General features: G+C 55.2%; 1 protein-coding gene across 1 annotated transcript in view; it reads left to right on the top strand.

Annotated features, from left to right (window-relative positions):
* The window catches only part of CRAT (carnitine O-acetyltransferase), a 466,622-nt gene that overhangs the window by 221,202 nt on the left and 224,954 nt on the right, over positions 1-20,466 (top strand). The window contains exon 4 of the mRNA XM_069237047.1: positions 12,067-12,120. Within this exon, the coding sequence (XP_069093148.1) occupies positions 12,067-12,120 (54 nt within the window). The remainder of the gene's footprint in view (positions 1-12,066; positions 12,121-20,466) is intronic.

Genomic DNA, 20,466 nt, shown 5'->3' with positions numbered 1-20,466 from the left:
TCCTGAAGCTATTCCTTTAAGGACCACTACAGCTCCTGCAGTGGCAAAGGCCCTCCTGGGAATATTTTCCAGGGTGGGCTTCCCAAAGGAAGTAGTATCAGACAGAGGAAGCAATTTCATGTCTGCATACTTAAAGGCCATGTGGAAGGAGTGTGGTGTAACTTACAAGTTCACAACACCCTATCATCCACAAACAAATGGACTGGTGGAGAGATTTAATAAAACTCTCAAAGGCATGATTATGGGACTCCCTGAAAAACTCCGCAGGAGATGGGATATCCTTCTACCATGCCTCCTTTTTGCCTACAGGGAGGTACCCCAGAAAGGAGTGGGCTTCAGCCCCTTTGAACTTCTTTTTGGACACCCTGTTAGGGGTCCACTCACACTTGTAAAGGAGGGTTGGGAACAACCTTTAAAAGCTCCTAAGCAGGATATTGTGGACTATGTACTTGGCCTCAGATCAAGGATGGCTGAGTACATGAAAAAGGCCAGTAAAAACCTTCAGGCCAGCCAAGAGCTCCAGAAGCAATGGCATGATCAGAAGGCTGTTTTGGTTCAGTACCAACCAGGGCAGAAAGTGTGGGTCTTGGAGCCTGTGGCCCCAAGAGCACTCCAAGATAAATGGAGTGGTCCACACACAATTGTTGAAAAGAAGGGTGAAGTCACCTACTTGGTTGACTTAGGCACTGCCAGGAGTCCCCTTAGGGTGCTCCATGTCAACCGCCTGAAACCCTACTATGACAGGGCTGATCTCACCCTGCTCATGGCAACAGATGAGGGACAGGAAGAAGACAGTGATCCTCTACCTGATCTCTTCTCTTCCACAGAACAAGATGCTCTTGTGGAAGGGGTAGTTTTGGCTGATTGTCTTACTGCTGAGCAGAAAGATAATTGCATAAATCTCCTAGGACAATTTTCAGAACTCTTCTCCATTGTGCCAGGCACCACTTCTTGGTGTGAGCACACTATAGATACTGGAGACAGTTTACCTGTCAAAAGTAAGATCTATAGGCAGCCTGACCATGTCAGGGACTGCATAAAGCAAGAAGTTCAGAAGATGTTGGAACTAGGAGTGGTTGAGCACTCTGACAGTCCATGGGCTTCTCCTGTGGTACTGGTACCAAAACCCAATTCTAAAGATGGAAAGAAGGAAATGAGGTTTTGTGTAGACTATAGAGGTCTCAACTTGGTAACCAAAACAGATGCTCACCCTATACCCAGGGCAGATGAGCTAATAGATACACTGGCATCTGCCAAGTATCTAAGCACTTTTGATTTGACTGCAGGGTATTGGCAGATCAAAATGTCAGAAGATGCTAAACCTAAGACTGCATTTTCTACCATTGGAGGACATTACCAGTTTACTGTAATGCCTTTTGGTTTGAAAAATGCACCTGCCACTTTTCAGAGGTTGGTGAACACAGTCCTGCAAGGGCTGGAAGCTTTCAGTGCAGCATATTTGGATGATATAGCTGTCTTTAGCTCCAGCTGGGATGATCACCTGGTCCACCTTTGGAAAGTTTTGGAGGCCCTGCAAAAGGCAGGCCTCACTATCAAGGCTTCAAAGTGCCAGATAGGGCAGGGTAAAGTGGTTTATCTGGGACACCTTGTTGGTGGGGAACAGATTGCACCACTTCAGGGGAAAATCCAAACTATTATTGATTGGATTCCCCCTACCACTCAGACTCAGGTGAGAGCCTTCCTAGGCCTCACTGGGTATTACAGGAGGTTCATTAAGAACTATGGCTCCATTGCAGCCCCTCTTAATGACCTCACATCCAAGAAAATGCCTAAAAAGGTATTATGGACAGCAAACTGTCAGAAAGCTTTTGAGGAGCTGAAGCAGGCCATGTGCTCTGCACCTGTCCTGAAAAGCCCTTGTTACTCTAAAAAATTCTATGTCCAAACTGATGCATCTGAATTAGGAGTAGGGGCAGTCCTATCACAACTTAATTCTGAGGGCCAGGATCAACCTGTTGCTTTTATTAGTAGAAGGTTGACCCCTAGAGAAAAGCGTTGGTCTGCCATTGAGAGGGAGGCCTTTGCTGTGGTCTGGGCTCTGAAGAAGTTGAGGCCATACCTGTTTGGCACTCACTTCATTGTTCAGACAGACCACAAACCTCTACTTTGGCTAAAACAAATGAAAGGTGAAAATCCTAAATTGTTGAGGTGGTCCATATCCCTACAGGGAATGGACTATACAGTGGAACATAGACCTGGGAGTAGCCACTCCAATGCAGATGGACTCTCCAGATATTTCCACTTAGACAATGAAGACTCATCAGGTAATGGCTAGTCTTATTGTCCTTCGTTTGGGGGGGGGTTGTGTAGGAAAGTACCATCTTGCCTGGCATGTTACCCCCATTTTTCACTGTATATATGTTGTTTTAGTTGTATGTGTCACTGGGACCCTGGTAACCCAGGGCCCCAGTGCTCATAAGTGTGCCTGTATGTGTTACCTGTGTAGTGACTAACTGTCTCACTGAGGCTCTGCTAATCAGAACCTCAGTGGTTATGCTCTCTCATTTCTTTCCAAATTGTCACTGACAGGCTAGTGACCATTTTTACCAATTTACATTGGCTTACTGGAACACCCTTATAATCCCCTAGTATATGGTACTGAGGTACCCAGGGTATTGGGGTTCCAGGAGATCCCTATGGGCTGCAGCATTTCTTTTGCCACCCATAGGGAGCTCTGACAATTCTTACACAGGCCTGCCACTGCAGCCTGAGTGAAATAACGTCCACGTTATTTCACAGCCATTTTACACTGCACTTAAGTAACTTATAAGTCACCTATATGTCTAACCTTTACCTGGTAAAGGTTAGGTGCAAAGTTACTTAGTGTGAGGGCACCCTGGCACTAGCCAAGGTGCCCCCACATTGTTCAGAGCCAATTCACTGAACTTTGTGAGTGCGGGGACACCATTACACGCGTGCACTACATATAGGTCACTACCTATATGTAGCTTCACCATGGTAACTCCGAATATGGCCATGTAACATGTCTATGATCATGGAATTGCCCCCTCTATGCCATCCTGGCATTGTTGGGACAATTCCATGATCCCAGTGGTCTGTAGCACAGACCCTGGTACTGCCAGACTGCCCTTCCTGGGGTTTCTCTGCAGCTGCTGCTGCTGCCAACCCCTCAGACAGGCAGCTGCCCTCCTGGGGTCCAGCCAGGCCTGGCCCAGGATGGCAGAACAAAGAACTTCCTCTGAGAGAGGGTGTGACACCCTCTCCCTTTGGAAAATGGTGTGAAGGCAGGGGAGGAGTAGCCTCCCCCAGCCTCTGGAAATGCTTTGTTGGGCACAGAGGTGCCCAATTCTGCATAAGCCAGTCTACACCGGTTCAGGGACCCCTTAGCCCCTGCTCTGGCGCGAAACTGGACAAAGGAAAGGGGAGTGACCACTCCCCTGACCTGCACCTCCCCTGGGAGGTGTCCAGAGCTCCTCCAGTGTGCTCCAGACCTCTGCCATCTTGGAAACAGAGGTGCTGCTGGCACACTGGACTGCTCTGAGTGGCCAGTGCCACCAGGTGACGTCAGAGACTCCTTGTGATAGGCTCCTTCAGGTGTTAGTAGCCTTTCCTCTCTCCTAGGTAGCCAAACCCTCTTTTCTGGCTATTTAGGGTCTCTGTCTCTGGGGAAACTTTAGATAACGAATGCATGAGCTCAGCCGAGTTCCTCTGCATCTCCCTCTTCACCTTCTGATAAGGAATCGACCGCTGACCGCGCTGGAAGCCTGCAAACCTGCAACATAGTAGCAAAGACGACTACTGCAACTCTGTAACGCTGATCCTGCCGCCTTCTCGACTGTTTTCCTGCTTGTGCATGCTGTGGGGGTAGTCTGCCTCCTCTCTGCACCAGAAGCTCGGAAGAAATCTCCCGTGGGTCGACGGAATCTTCCCCCTGCAACCGCAGGCACCAAAAAGCTGCATCTCCGGTCCCTTGGGTCTCCTCTCAGCACGACGAGCGAGGTCCCTCGAATCCAGCGACACCGTCCAAGTGACCCCCACAGTCCAGTGACTCTTCAGCCCAAGTTTGGTGGAGGTAAGTCCTTGCCTCACCTCGCTGGGCTGCATTGCTGGGAACCGCGACTTTGCAAGCTTCTCCGGCCCCTGTGCACTTCCGGCGGAAATCCTGTGTGCACAGCCAAGCCTGGGTCCACGGCACTCTAACCTGCATTGCACGACTTTCTAAGTTGGTCTCCGGCGACGTGGGACTCCTTTGTGCAACTTCGGCGAGCACCGTTTCACGCATCCTCGTAGTGCCTGTTTCTGGCACTTCTCCGGGTGCTACCTGCTTCAGTGAGGGCTCTTTGTCTTGCTCGACGTCCCCTCTCTCTGCAGGTCCAATTTGCGACCTCCTGGTCCCTCCTGGGCCCCAGCAGCGTCCAAAAACGCCAAACGCACGATTTGCGTGTAGCAAGGCTTGTTGGCGTCCTTCCGGCGGGAAAACACTTCTGCACGACTCTCCAAGGCGTGGGGGATCCATCCTCCAAAGGGGAAGTCTCTAGCCCTTGTCGTTCCTGCAGTATTCACAGTTCTTCAGCCTAGTAAGAGCTTCTTTGCACCAACCGCTGGCATTTCTTGGGCATCTGCCCATCTCCGAGCTGCTTGTAACTTTTGGACTTGGTCCCCTTGTTCCACAGGTACCCTCAGTCAGGAATCCATCGTTGTTGCATTGCTGATTTGTGTTTTCCTTGCATTTTCCCTCTAACACGACTATTTTGTCCTTAGGGGAACTTTGGTGCACTTTGCACTCACTTTTCAGGGTCTTGGGGAGGGTTATTTTTCTAACTCTCACTATTTTCTGATAGTCCCAGCGACCCTCTACAAGGTCACATAGGTTTGGGGTCCATTCGTGGTTCACATTCCACTTTTGGAGTATATGGTTTGTGTTGCCCCTATCCCTATGTTTCCCCATTGCATCCTATTGTAACTATACATTGTTTGCACTGTTTTCTAAGACTATACTGCATATTTTTGCTATTGTGTATATATATCTTGTGTATATTTCCTATCCTCTCACTGAGGGTACACTCTAAGATACTTTGGCATATTGTCATAAAAAATAAAGTACCTTTATTTTTAGTATAACTGTGTATTGTGTTTTCTTATGATATTGTGCATATGACACTAGGTGGTACTGTAGTAGCTTCACACGTCTCCTAGTTCAGCCTGAGCTGCTTTGCTAAGCTACCATTATCTATCAGCCTAAGCTGCTAGACACCCTATACACTAATAAGGGATAACTGGGCCTGGTGCAAGGTGCAAGTACCCCTTGGTACTCACTACAAGCCAGTCCAGCCTCCTACAGTAGTCTTCTGTCTTACACTGATTCATGTGCTGGGAGTCTTCTGTCTTACACTGATTCATGTGCTGGGAGTCTTCTGTCTTACACTGATTCATGTGCTGTGAGTCTTCTGTCTTACACTGATCCATGTACTGGAGTCTTCTGTCTTACACTGATTCATGTGCTTGGAGTCTTCTGTCTTACACTGATTCATGTGCTGTGAGTCTTCTGTCTTACACTGATTCATGGGCTGGGAGTCTTCTGTCTTACACTGATTCATGTCCTGGGAGTCTTCTGTCTTACACTGATTCATGTCCTGGGAGTCTTCTGTCTTACACTGATTCATGTGCTGGGGGTTTTCTGTCTTACAGTGATTCATGTGCTGGGAGTCTTCGGTCTTACACTTCATGCACTGGAAGTTCTCTGTCTTACACTGATTCATGTGCTGGGAGTCTTCTGTCTTACACTGATTCATGTGATGGGAGTCTTCTGTCTTACACTGATTCATGTGCTTGGAGTCTTCTGTCTTACACTGATTCATGTCCTGGGAGTCTTCTGTCTTACACTGATTCATGTCCTGGGAGTCTTCTGTCTTACACTGATTCATGTGCTGGGAGTCTTCTGTCTTGCAGTGATTCATGTGCTGGGGGTTTTCTGTCTTACACTTCATGCGCTGGGAGTTCTCTGTCTTACACTGATTCATGTGCTGGGAGTTTTCTGTCTTACAAAGATTCATGCGCTGGGAGTCTTCTGTCTTACACTGATCCATGGGCTGGGAGTCTTCTGTCTTACAATGATTCATGTGCTGGGAGTCTTCTGTCTTACACTGATTCATGGGCTGGGAGTCTTCTGTCTTACACTGATTCATGCGCTGGGAGTCTTCTGTCTTACAGTGATTCATGTCCTGGGAGTCTTCTGTCTTACACTGATTCATGCGCTGGGAGTCTTCTGTCTTACACTGATTCATGTGCTGGGAGTCTTCTGTCTTACACTGATTCATGCGCTGGGAGTCTTCTGTCTTACACTGATTCATGCGCTGGGAGTCTTCTGTCTTACACTGATTCATGCGCAGGGAGTCTTCTGTCTTACACTGATTCATGTGCTGGGAGTCTTCTGTCTTACACTGATCCATGTGCTGGGAGTCTTCTGTCTTACAGTGATTCATGTCCTGGGAGTCTTCTGTCTTACACTGATTCATGTCCTGGGGTCTTCTGTCTTACACTGATCCATGTGCTGGGAGTCTTCTGTCTTACACTGATTCATGCGCTGGGAGTCTTCTGTCTTACACTGATTCATGGGCAGGGAGTCTTCTGTCTTACACTGATCCATGTGCTGGGGGTCTTCTGTCTTACACTGATTCATGTGCTGGGAGTCTTCTGTCTTACACTGATTCATGTCCTGGGGGTCTTCTGTCTTACACTGATTCATGTCCTGGGGTCTTCTGTCTTACACTGATTCATGTGCTGGGAGTCTTCTGTCACACTGATTCATGTGCTTTGAGTCTTCTGTCTTACACTGATTCATGTGCTGGGAGTCTTCTGTCTTACACTGATTTATGCGCTGGGAGTCTTCTGTCTTACACTGATTCATGTGCTGGGAGTCTTCTGTCTTGCAGTGATTCATGTGCTGGGAGTCTTCTGTTTTACTTTGATTCATGTGCTGGGGGTTTTCTGTCTTTTTTGTACCAGTTGATGTACTGGGTGTCTTGCGTTTTTTCTTGCACCGATGGATGTGCTGTGTGTCTTGCGTTGTTTCTTCCAGCGATTGATGTGCTGGGCTTCTTGTGTTTTTTCCTACACTGATTCATGTGCTGGGTCTTCTGTTCTATACTGATTTATGTGCGGGGAGAGGGTGTGGCATAACGGCCTGAGGTGCTGCCTTTGGAGCTGGATGAACCAGGTTCGAATCTCGGCATCTACTCAACATCCTTTGATTCTGGGCAAATCACTTAATCTCCTTGTGCCCACAATTCAGCACTTTGAGATCCTCACAGTGATTTGCCGTGCTTTACAAATCCTGGATTCTTCTGTCTTACACTGATTCATGTGCTGGGGGTCTGATTCATGTGCTGGTGGTCTGATTCATGTGCTGGGGTCTGATTCATGCACTGGGAGTCTTCTGACTTACACTGATTCATGTGCTAGAGTCTGATTCAAGTGCTGGGGTCTGATTCATGCGCTGGGAGTCTTTTGTCTTACACTGATTCGTGCGCTGGGGGTCTGATTCATGTGCTGGGGGTCTGATTCATGTGCTGGGAGTCTTCTGTCTTACACTGATTCATGTGCTGGGGGTTTGATTCATGCACTGGGAGTCTGTGTTTCACTGATTCATGTGCTGGGGGTCTGATTCATGTGCTGGGAGTCTTCTGTCTTACACTGATTCATGTGCTGGGGTTCTGAGTCATGCGCTGGGAGTCTTCTGTCTTACACTGATTCATGTGCTTGGGGTCTGATTCATGAGCTGGGTTTCTTCTGTCTTACACTGATTCATGTGCTGGGAGTCTTCTGTCTTACACTGATTCATGTGCTGGGAGTCTTCTGTCTTACACTGATTCATGTGCTGGGAGTCTTCTGTCTTACACTGATTCATGTGCTGTGAGTCCTCTGTCTTACACTGATCCATGTGCTGGGGGTCTTCTGTCTTACACTGATTCATGTGCTGGGAGTCTTCTGTCTTACACTGATTCATGTGCTGGGAGTCTTCTGTCTTACACTGATTCATGTGCTGGGAGTCTTCTGTCTTACACTGATTCATGTGCTCGGAGTCTTCTGTCTTACACTGATCCATGTGCTGGGGGTCTTCTGTCTTACACTGATTCATGTGCTGGGAGTCTTCTGTCTTACACTGATTCATGTGCTGGGAGTCTTCTGTCTTACACTGATTCATGTGCTGGGAGTCTTCTGTCTTACACTGATTCATGTGCTGGGAGTCTTCTGTCTTACACTGATTCATGTGCTGGGAGTTTTCTGTCTTGCAGTGATTCATGTGCTGGGAGACTTCTGTTTTACTTTGATTCATGTGCTGGGGGTTTTATGTCTTTTTTGTACCAGTTGATGTACTGGGTGTCTTGCGTTTTTTCTTGCACCGATGGATGTGCTGGGTGTCTTGCGTTTTTTCTTCCACCGATTGATGTGCTGGGCTTCTTGTGTTTTTTCCTACACTGATTCATGTGCTGGGACTTCTGTTCTATACTGATTTATGTGCGGGGAGAGGGTGTGGCATAACGGCCTGAGCTGCTGCCTTTGGAGCTGGGTGAACCAGGTTCGAATCTCGGCATCTACTCAACATCCTTTGATTCTGGGCAAATCACTTAATCTCCTTGTGCCCACAATTCAGCACTTTGAGATCCTCACAGTGATTTGCCGTGCTTTACAGATCCTGGATTCTTCTGTCTTACACTGATTCATGTGCTGGGGGTCTGATTCATGTGCTGGTGGTCTGATTCATGTGCTGGGGTCTGATTCATGCGCTGGGAGTCTTTTGTCTTACACTGATTCGTGTGCTGGGGGTCTGATTCATGTGCTGGGGGTCTGATTCATGAGGTGGGTTTCTTCTGTCTTACACTGATTCATGTGTTGGGGTCTGATTCATGTGCTGGGAGTCTTCTGTCTTACACTGATTCATGTGCTGGGGGTTTGATTCATGCACTGGGAGTCTGTGTTTCACTGATTCATGTGCTGGGGGTCTGATTCATGTGCTGAGAGTCTTCTGTCTTACACTGATTCATGTGCTGGGGTTCTGAGTCATGCGCTGGGAGTCTTCTGTCTTACACTGATTCATGTGCTTGGGGTCTGATTCATGAGCTGGGTTTCTTCTGTCTTACACTGATTCATGTGCTGGGAGTCGGATTCATGTGCTGGGGGTCTGATTGTCTTTCTTGCACCAGTTAATATGCTGGGTGTCTGTGTTTTTCTTGCACCAATGGATGTGCTCACGTTTTCTTGTTTTTTTTTCCTTGCACTGCCTGATGTTGTGGTTGTCTTGTGTTTTTGTTTTTGCAGTTTTTGAGGTGGTTGGAAATCTTATGTTTTAGTTGGTCTGTGATCAGGGGGCGAGCTGATGAGTTTAAACCCCTCGGTGAATGATGGAAGGGCAGTAACCTTGTGCCCGCTCTCCTGTCAGCTCTGTGCTCGGTTCGTGTGTTCTGCCCTCTCTCCTGCTGTAAGTACCTGGTGGTACCAGGGTAAAGTCCAGAGGAAGCCGCTGGGGGACGAAGTGCGTACAACTGCTCTGGCCCAACATGAGGTCCCAAAGGCGAGACCTGTTGCTTTGCCAATGCTTGTTGTGATTAGTTCACAGAAGAAATAGCAGTTATCTTTTCTGTACAACCCTAACAAACATTTACAGTGCAGGCCCCTAGCAGCTGCTGAGAGGCCCGAGGTGAGGTCTGTGTGACAGACCCCATGCCCTCTTCTGTTGGCAGGCCCCTGATGCGGCTGCTGAGGGCCCCCTTGCTGCTGGGGAACCCCATGCCCTGTACTGCTGCCCAAGGGGCACACGACGGCTGCTCAGGGGCCCCTTGCTGCTGGGGAACCCCATGCCCTCTATTGCTGCCCAGGGGGGGGCACAGGACAGCTGCTGAGGGCCCCGGGGAGTGGCCTTAGGAGGGGGGGCACAGGACGGCTGCTGAGGGGCCCATTGCCAAGGGATACCCCATGCTCTCTGTTACTGCTGCTGACAGGACTAATGCTCCCAATCCAGCCTCTCCTGCCGAGCCCCCCGTCGCCAGTGCACCCCCGGATGAATGGAGCCACGTCCCTGCTGTACTCTGCCCCTTCCTCCACTCCCCTTTGTCACACTTGACCGGGCCCTGTGTCTGCACCCTGAATAATCCCTGCCACGGGCCCCACAAATCCGTATCCTGCTCTGCAGCCCCCCTAGCGCCCAGCAGGCCTCCGAGGGCCTCGCAGCGCTATGAGGTACAGGCTGATGGTCTGAGTGATCAAAGGTCACTCATTCATGTCGCGTGCACAAAGCAGTCTCATTGAGGGTAGAAGTGACGTCATCATGGCCTCTGACCGAGATCCCATTCCATGCCGTGTGATTATCCGTGTTGTCACTGTTGGACCAAAGGTTGTCTGATGTTATTTCCTGTTGATGGTGTCAGTGTGCCTAGCTGTGGGTTTGAAACCGGAAAAGCCCTGCTTCTGCCTGGGCCCTTCAGCAGGGTGTTCCCCTAGAGGGGCACTCATTCCTCGGACTCTCAGCTCCCCCTGGGGATGACGTTTGGTGCATCAGATGGGGTGGGGGTGATGTTTGGTGCATTGGATGGGTGTGATTGGTGCATTGGATGGGGTGGGGGTGATTGTTTGTGCATTGTATGGGGTGGTGATTGGCGAATTATATGGGGTGGGGAATGATTGGTGCATGTGGTGGGGTGATGGTTGGTGCATTGGATGAAGGTGGGGTGGTTGGTGCACTGGATGGGGTGAGGAAGTGACATTTGCATTGGATGTGGTGGGGGGAGTGTTTTTTGGTGCATTGGATGGAGTGGGGGTGATTGGTGCATTGGATGGGGGTGAGGGTGATGATTGGTGTATTGGATGGGGATGATGTTTGGTGCATTGGATGGGGTGAGGGTAATGTTTGGTGCATTGGATGGGGTGGGGTGATGATTTGTGCATTGGATGGGGATGATGTTTGGTGCATTGGGTGAGGGTGATGTTTGGTGCATTGGATGGGGTGGGGTGATGTTTGGTGCATTGGATGGGGGTGAGGGTGATGATTGGTGCATTGGATGGGGTGATTGGTGCATTTGATGGGGGTGATGATTGGATCGGGTGGTGTGATGTTTGCTGCATTGCATGGGCTGGGGTGATGATTGGTGCATTGGATGGGATGGGGTGATATTTGCATTGCATGTGGTAGGGGTGATGATTGGTGCATTGGATGGGGTGGGGCGATATTTGGTGCATTGGATGGGGTTGGGGTGATGTTTGGTGCATTGGGTGGAGTGATGTTTGGTGCATTGGATGGGGTGGGGGGTTGATTCTTGGTGCAAATGATGGGGTGATTGGTGCATTGGATGGGGTGGAGGGGGTGATGTTTGATGCAGTGGATGGGGTGGGAGGGTGATGTGTGGTGCATTGGATGGGGGTGATGTTTGGTGCGATGGATGAGGTGGGGGGTGATTGGTGCATTGGATTGGGGTGGGAGATGATGTTTGGTGCGATGGGTGGGGTGATTGGTGCATTGGATTGGGGTGGGAGGTGATGTTTGGTGCGATGGATGAGGTGGGGGTGATTGGTGCATTGGATGGGGTGGGAGGTGATGTTTGGTGCGATGGATGGATGGGTGGGGTGATTTGTGCATTGGTTGGGGTGGGAGGTGATGTTTGGTGCGATGGATGAGGTGGGGGGTGATTGGTGCACTGGATAGGGTGGGAGGTGATGTTTGGTGCGATGGATGGGTGGGGTGATTTGTGCATTGGTTGGGGTGGGAGGTGATGTTTGGTGCGATGGATGGGGTGGGGGTGATTGGTGCATTGGACTGGGGTGGGAGGTGATGTTTGGTGTGATGGATGGGGTGGGGGGTGATCAATGCATTGGATGGGGCGGGGGTGATGTGTTGGGCATTGGATGGGGAGTGGTGTTTGGTGCACTGGATGGGGTGGTGGTGTGATGTTTGGTACATTGGGTTGGGGATGGGGCAGATGATGTTTGGTGCATTAGACGGGGAGTGGGGTGGGGTGCAGGGGGCTCATAACCGGGCATTCGGGCCCATGTCACCCGTGTCTCACTTATGTTTTCACCTTTCGTCCTCCCCAGATTTGCAGCGAAGTTGATCGAAGGCGTCCTGGATTTCAAGACTATGGTGGACAAGTGAGTGTCATCGGGTCATCCCTCGGTGCCCCTGGGGTGTCCCTGACTGCATCTGTCCCCAGTCCCCCCCCACTACCCTCCCCATCACAAGGGGGGTGCCTGCTTCAACACCTACCATCACTGCCACCCCCACTACCACTAGCTATCCTTACCTGCCTCTCCACCTGCCCCAGATCCCCCCCCACTACCCTAGCCATCCCTCCCTGCCCCTCCACCTGCCCCAGATCCCCCCCACTACCCTAGCCATCCATCCCTGCCCTCCACCTGCCCCAGATCCCCCCCACTACCACTAGCTATCCTTACCTGCCCCTTCACCTGCCCCAGATCCCCCCCACTACCCCTAGCCATCCCTCCATGCCCCTCCACCTGCCCCAGATCCCCCCCACTACCCCTAGCCATCCCTCCCTGCCCCTCCACCTGCCCCAGACCCCTCCCACTGCCCCTAGCCATCCCTCCCTGCCCCTCCACCTGCCCCAGACCCCTCCCACTACCCCTAGCCATCCCTCCCTGCCCCTCCACCTGCCCCAGACCCCCCCACTACCCCTAGCTATCCCTCCCTTCTCCCCCACCTGCCCCAGATCCCCCCCACTACCCCTAGCTATCCCTCCCTGCTCCCTCACCTGCCCCAGATCTCCTCCCACTACCCTAGCCATCCCTCCCTGCTCCTCCACCTTCCCAGGCCCCACCCCTAGCTATCCCTCCCTGCTCCTCCACCTGCCCCAGCCCCCCCACTACCCCTAGCTGTCCCTCCCTGCCCCTCCACCTGCCCCAGACTCCCCACTACCCCTAGCTATCCCTCCCTGCTCCTCCACCTGCCCCAGATCCTCCACTACACCCAGCTATCCCTCCCTGCTCCCCCACCTGCCCCAGACCCCCCCACTACCCCTAGCTATCCCTCCCTGCTCCCCCACCTGCCCCAGACCCCCCCACTACCCCTAGCTATCCCTCGCTGCTCCTCCACCTGCCCCAGACCCCCCCCCACTACCCCTAGCTATCCCACCCTGCTCCTCCACCTGCCCCAGGCCCCCACTACCCCTAGCTATTCCTCCCTGCTCCTCCACCTGCCCCAGATCCCCCTAGCTATCCCTCCCTGCTCCCCCACCTGCCCCAGACCCCCCTCACAGCCCCTAGCTATCCCTCCCTGCTCCTCCACCTACCTGAGCCCCCCCACTACCCCTAGCTATCCCTCCCTGCTCCTCCACCTGCCTCAGATCCCCCCACTACCCCTAGCCATCCCTCCCTGCTCCCCCACCTGCCCCAGCCCCCCCCACTACCCTAGCTATCCCTCCCTGCTCCTCCACATACCCCCAGGCCCCCCTCATTACCCCTAGCTATCCCTCCCTACTCCTCCACCTGCCTCAGGCCCCACTACCCCTAGCTATCCCTCCCTCCTCCACCTACCCCAAAACCCCCTCACTACCCCTAGCTATCCCTCCATGCTCCTCTGCCTGCCCCAGATCCCCCCACTACCCCTAGCTATCCCTCCCTTCTCCTCCACCTACCCCCAGACCCCCCCTCACTACCCTAGCTATCCATCACTGCTCTTCCACCTGCCCCAGACCCCCCCACTACCCCTAGCTATCCCTCCCTGCTCCTCCACCTGCCCCAGACCCCCCACTGCCCCCAGCTATCCCTCCCTGCTCCCCCACCTGCCCCAGCCCCCCACTACCCCTAGCTATCCCTCCCTGCTCCTCCACCTGTCCCAGATCCCCACTACCCCTAGCTATCCCTCCCTGCTCCTCCACCTGCCCCAGATCCCCCCACTACCCCTAGCTATCCCTCCCTGCTCCTCCACCTGCCCCACACCCCCCACTACCCCTAGCTATCCCTCCCTGCTCCTCAACCTGCCCTACACCCCCCACTACCCCTAGCTATCCCTCCCTGCTCCTCCGCCTGCCCCAGATCCCCCCACTACCCCTAGCTATCCCTCCCTGCCATTCCACCTGCCCCAGGCCCCACTAACCCTAGCTATCCCTCCCTGGTCCTTCACCTGCCCCAGATCCCCCCACTACCCCTAGCTATCCCTCCCTGCTCCTCCACCTGCCTCAGACCCCCCCCCACTACCCCTAGCTATCCCTCCCTGCTCCTCCACCTGCCCCAGGCCCCCACTACCCCTAGCTGTCCCTCCCTGCTCCTCTACCTGCCCCAGATCCCCCCCACTACCCCTAGCTATCCCTCCCTGCTTTTCCACCTGCCCCAGACCCCCCCCCACTACCCCTAGCTATCCCTCCCTGCTCCTCTACCTGCCCCAGGCCCCACTACCCCAAGCTATCCCTCCCTGCTCCTCCACCTGCCCCAGGCCCCCACTACCCATCCCTCCCTGCTCCTCCACCTGCCCCAGCCCCCTTCCACTACCCCTAGCTATCCCTCCCTGCTCTTACACCTGCCCCAGAACCCCCACTACCCCTAGCTATCCCTCCCTGCTCCTCCACCTGCCCCAGGCCCCACTAACCCTAGCTAACCCTCCCTGTTCCTCCACCTGTCCCAGACCCCCACTACCCCTAGCTATCCCTCCCTGCTCCTCCACCTGCCCCAGATCCCCCCACTACCCCTAGCTATCCCTCCCTGCTCCCCAATCAGCCCCAGGCCCCACTAACCCTAGCCATCCCTCCCTGCTCCTCCACCTGCCCCAGATCCCCCCCACTACCCCTAATTATCCCTCCCTGCTCCTCCACCTGCCTCAGATCCCCCCCACTACCCCTAGCTATCCCTCCCTGCTCCTCCACCTGCCCCAGATCCCCCCACTACCCCTAGCTATCCCTCCCTGCTCCTCCACCTGCCCCAGACCCCCCACTACCCTTAGCTATCCCTCCCTGCTCCTCCACCTGCCCCAGGCCCTCACTACCCCTAGCTGTCCCTCCCTGCTCCTCTACCTGCCCCAGACCCCCCCCCACTACCCTTAGCTATCCCCTCTGCTCTTCCACCTGCCCCAGTTCCCTCCCACTACCCCTAGCTATCCCTCCCTGCTCCCCCACCTGCCCCAGATGCCCCCATTACCCCTAGCTATTCCTCCCTGCTCCTCCACCTGCCCCAGATCCCCCATTACCCCTCCCTGCTCCTCCACCTGCCCCAGATCCCCCCACTACCCCTAGCTATCCCTCCCTGCTTTTCCACCTGCCCCAGACCCCCCCACTATCCCTAGCTATCCCTCCCTGCTTTTCCTCCTGCCCCAGACCCCACCCACTACCCCTAGCTATCCCTCCCTGCTCTTCCACCTGCCCCAGACCTCCCCCACTACCCCTAGCTATCCCTCCCTGCTCTTCCACCTGCCCCAGACCTCCCCCACTACCCCTATCTATCCCTCCCTGCTCTCCACCTGCCCCAGACCCCCCTCACTACCCCTAGCTATCCCTCCCTGCTCCTCCACCTGCACCAGACCCCCCCACTACCCCTAGCTATCCCTCCCTGCTCCTCCACCTGCCCTAGACCCCCCCACTACTCCTAGCTATCCCTCCCTTAACTCCACCTGCCTCAGGCCCTCCTCACTACCCCTAACTATCCCTCCCTGCTCCTCCACCTGCCCCAGATCCCCCCCACTACCCGTAGCTATCCCAGCCTGCTCCCCCACCTGCCCCAGATCTCCTCCCACTACCCCTAGCTGTCCCTCCCTGCTCCTCCACCTGCCCCAGGCCCCCACTACCCCTAGCTATCCCTCCCTGCTCCCCCACCTGCCCCAGATCCCCTCCCACTACCCCTAGCTATCCCTTCCTGCTCCTCCAACTGCCCCAGATCCCCCCAAACCCCCTAGCTATCCCTCCCTGCTCCCCCACCTGCCCCTGACCCCTCTCACTACCCCTAGCTTTCCCTCCCTGCTCCTCCGCCTACCTACATGCCCCCACAACCCTTGCCCTCCACCCACAGCTCATCCCACCCACCCTTTACTACCCCACTCACCCCTTGTCCTCCACCCACCCATCACCCCACCCACCCTTTACTACCCCACCCACCCCTAGTCCTCCACCCACCCATCACCCCACCCACCCTTTACTACCCCTACCCACCCCTTGTCCTCCACCCACTCCTCACCCACCCTTTACTACCCCTACCCACCCCTTGTCCTCCACCCACCCCTCATCCGACCCACCCTTTACTACCCCAGCCACCCCTTGTCCTCCACCCACAGCTCACCCCAGTCACCCTTTACTACCCCTACCCACCCCTTGTCCTCCACCCAGTATTCACCCTGGTCCCTCCTTTATCACCCCTTCCCACCCCTTGTCCTACACCCATCCCTCGATCCACCCATACTTTACTACCCCTACCCAACCCTTGTCCTACACCCACAGCCCGCCCCCTAGTCACCCTTTACTACCCCTACCCACCCCTTGACCTCAACCCACCCCTCACCCACCCTTTACTACCCCACCCACCCCTTGTCCTCCACCCACAGCTCACCCCAGTCACCCTTTACTACCCTACCCACCCCTTTTCCTCCAACCACAGCTCACCCCAGTCACCCTTTACTACCCCTACCCACCCCTTGTCCTCCACCCACCCCTCACCCCACCGACCCTTTACTACCCCACCCACCCCTTGTCCTCCACCCACAGCTCACCAAAGTCACCCTTTACTACCCCTACCAACCCCTTGTCCTCCACCCAGTATTCACCCCGGTCCCTCCTTTATCACCCCTTTCCACCCCTTGTCCTCCACCCACCCCTCGACCCACCCACACTTTACTACCCCTACCCACCCCTTGTCCTCCACCCACAGCTCACCCCACCCACCCTTTACTACCCCTACCGACCCCTTGTCCTCCACCCACTCCTCACCCCACCCACCCTTTACTACCCCTACCCATCCCTTGTCCTCCACCCACCCCTCACCCCACCCACCCTTTACTACCCCCCCACCCACCCCTTGTCCTCCACCCACAGCTCACCCATCACCCTTTACTACCCCTACCCACCCCTTGTCCTCCACCCACCCCTCACCCACCCTTTACTACCCCACCCACCCCTTGTCCTCCACCCACCCATCACCCCACCCACCCTTTACTACCCCATCCCTTGTCCTCCACCCACCCATCACCCCACCCACCCTTTACTACCTCGACCCACCCCTTGTCCTCCACCCTCTCCTCACCCCACCCATCCTTTACTACCCCACCCACCCCTTGTCCTCCACCCACAGCTCACTCGTCACCCTTTACTACCCCTACCCACCCCTTGTCCTCCACCCACCCCTCACTCATCCTTTACTACCCCACCCACCCCTTGTCCTCCACCCACCCATCACCCCACCCACCCTTTACTACCCCACCCCTTGTCCCCCACCCACAGCTCACCCCAGTCACCCTTTACTACCCCTACCCACCCCTTGTTCTTCACCCAGTATTCACCCGATCCCCCCTTTATCTCCCCTTCACACCCCTTGTCCTCCACCCACCCCTCGACCCACTCCTCGACCCACCCACACTTTACTACCCCACCCACCCCTTGTCCTCCACCCACAGCTCACCCCAGTCACCCCCTTTACTACCCTTACACACCCCTTGTCCTCCACCCAGTGCTAACCCCAGTCCCCCCTTTACTACCCCTACCACCCCTTGTCCTCCACCCACCATCAGCGCAGCTGCACCTCACTCAGCCATACCTCACTACCCATGATTATCCCTCTCTGGTTCTCCCCCCTCCACATCCATCCATCCATCCCTCACTACCCCTAGGCATCTCTCCCAGGTCATCCCTCCTACCCCTCACAGGTACCCCAGCCACCCCTTACTACCCAGAGTCATCCTTTCCTGTGTCTCCACCTCGCTCACTAACCCAGCCCTCTCTCCCTCCCTAATCCTCTCCTTAGCCCTCACCCAGCCCTCCCTCCCTACTCCTCCACTTACCCATCACCCAACCCTCTCTCACTCCCTACTCCTCCACTTACCCCTCACCCAGCCCTCTCTCCCTCCCTGTTCCTCCACGTACCACTCATCCAGCCCTCTCTCCCTCCCTACTCCTCCACTTACACCTCATCCAGCCCTCTCTCCCTCCCTACTCCTCCACTTACACCTCACCCAGCCCTCTCTCCCTCCCTACTCCTCCATTTACTCCTCATCCAGCCCTCTCTCCCCCCCACTCCTCCACTTACCTCTCACCCAGCCTTCTCTCCCTACTCCTCCACTTACCCCTCACCCAACCGTCTCTCACTCCCTACTCCTCCACATACCCCTCACCCAGCCCTCTCTCCCTCCCTGTTCCTCCACGTACCCCTCATCCAGCCCTCTCTCCCTCCCTGTTCCTCCACGTACCCCTCATCCAGCCCTCTCTCCCTCCCTACTCCTCCAATTACACCTCATCCAGCCCTCTCTCCCTCCCTACTTCTCCACTTACACCTCACCCAGCCCTCTGTCCCTACTCCTCCACTTACATCTCACCCAGCCCTCTCTCCCTCCCCACTCCTCCATTTACTCCTCACCCAGCCCTCTCTCCCTCCCTACTCCTCCACTGACCCCTCACCCAGCCCTCTCTCCCTCCCTACCACTCCACTTACACCTCACCCAGCCCTCTCTCCCTCCCTACTCCTCCACTTACACCTCACCCAGCCCTCTCTCCCTGCCTACTCCTCCACTTACACCTCATCCAGCCCTCTCTCCCTCCTCCTCCATTTACCCCTTACTGAGCCCTCTCTCCCCCTACTCCTCCACTTACCCCTCACCCAGCCTTCTCTCCCTCCTCCTCCACTTCCTCTCACCCAGCCCTCTCTCCCTCCCTACTCCTCCACTTACCCCTCAACCAGCCCTCTTTTCCTCCCTACTCCTCCACTAACCCCTCACCCAGCCCTCTCCCCCTCCCTACTCCTCCACTTACCCCTCACCCAGCCCTACTCCTCCACTTACCCCTCACCCAGCCCTCTCTCCCTCCCTACTCCTCCATTTACTCCTCATCCAACCCTCTCTCACTCCCTACTCCTCCACTTACCCCTCACCCAGCCCTCTCTCCCTCCCTACTCCTCCATTTACCCCTCACTGAGCCCTCTCCCCCTACTCCTCCACTTAACCCTCACCCAGGCTTCTCTCCCTCCCCCTCCACTTCCTCTCACCCAGCCCTCTCTCCCTCCCTACTCCTCCACTTACACCTCACCCAGCCCTCTCTCCCTCCCTACTCCTCCACTTACACCTCATCCAGCCCTCTCTCCCTCCCTACTCCTCCATTTACCCCTCACTGAGCCCTCTCTCCCCCTACTCCTCCACTTACCCCTCACCCAGCCTTCTCTCCCTCCCCCTCCTCTCACCCAGCTCTCTCCCTCCCTACTCCTCCACTTACACCTCACCCAGACCTCTCTCCCTCTCCACTCCTCCATTTACTCCTCACCCAGCCCTCTCTCCCTCCCTACTCCTCCACTGACCCCTCACCCAGCCCTCTCTCCCTCCCTACCGCTCCACTTACACCACACCCAGCCCTCTCTCCCTCCCTACTTCTCCACTTACACCTCACCCAGCCCTCTCTCCCTCCCTACTCCTCCACTTACACCTCATCCAGCCCTCTCTCCCTCCTCACTCCTCCATTTACCCCTTACTGAGCCCTCTCTCCCCCTACTCCTCCACTTACCCCTCACCGAGCCTTCTCTCCCTCCTCCTCCACTTCCTCTCACCCAGCCCTCTCCCTCCCTACTCCTCCATTTACCCCTCAACCAGCCCTCTTTTCCTCCCTACTCCTCCACTTACCCAGCCTTCTCTCCCTCCTCCTCCACTTCCTCTCACCCAGCCCTCTCCCTCCCTACTCCTCCATTTATCCCTCAACCAGCCCTCTTTTCCTCCCTACTCCTCCACTTACCCCTCACCCAGCCCTCTCACCCTCCCTACTCCTTCACTTACCCCTCACCCAGCCTTCTCTCCCTCCTCCTCCACTTCCTCTCACCCAGCCCTCTCCCTCCCTACTCCTCCACTTACCCCTCACCCAGCCCTCTCCCCCTCCCTACTCCTCCACTTACCCCTCACCCAGCCCTCTCCCCCTCCCTACTCCTACACTTACCCCTCACCCAGCCCTCTCCCCCTCCCTACTCCTCCACTGACCCCTCACCCAGCCCTCTCTCCCTCCCTACCGCTCCACTTACACCACACCCAGCCCTCTCTCCCTCCCTACTTCTCCACTTACACCTCACCCAGCCCTCTCTCCCTCCCTACTCCTCCACTTACACCTCATCCAGCCCTCTCTCCCTCCTCCCTCCTCCATTTACCCCTTACTGAGCCCTCTCTCCCCCTACTCCTCCACTTACCCCTCACCCAGCCTTCTCTCCCTCCTCCTCCACTTCCTCTCACCCAGCCCTCTCCCTCCCTACTCCTCCATTTACCCCTCAACCAGCCCTCTTTTCCTCCCTACTCCTCCACTTACCCCTCACCCAGCCTTCTCT

This window comes from Pleurodeles waltl, chromosome 6, assembly GCF_031143425.1.
Source record: "Pleurodeles waltl isolate 20211129_DDA chromosome 6, aPleWal1.hap1.20221129, whole genome shotgun sequence".
Lineage (NCBI taxonomy): Eukaryota > Metazoa > Chordata > Amphibia > Caudata > Salamandridae > Pleurodeles > Pleurodeles waltl.
Note: the sequence above shows the minus strand (reverse complement) of the source record. Positions and strands in the feature narration are given on the sequence as shown.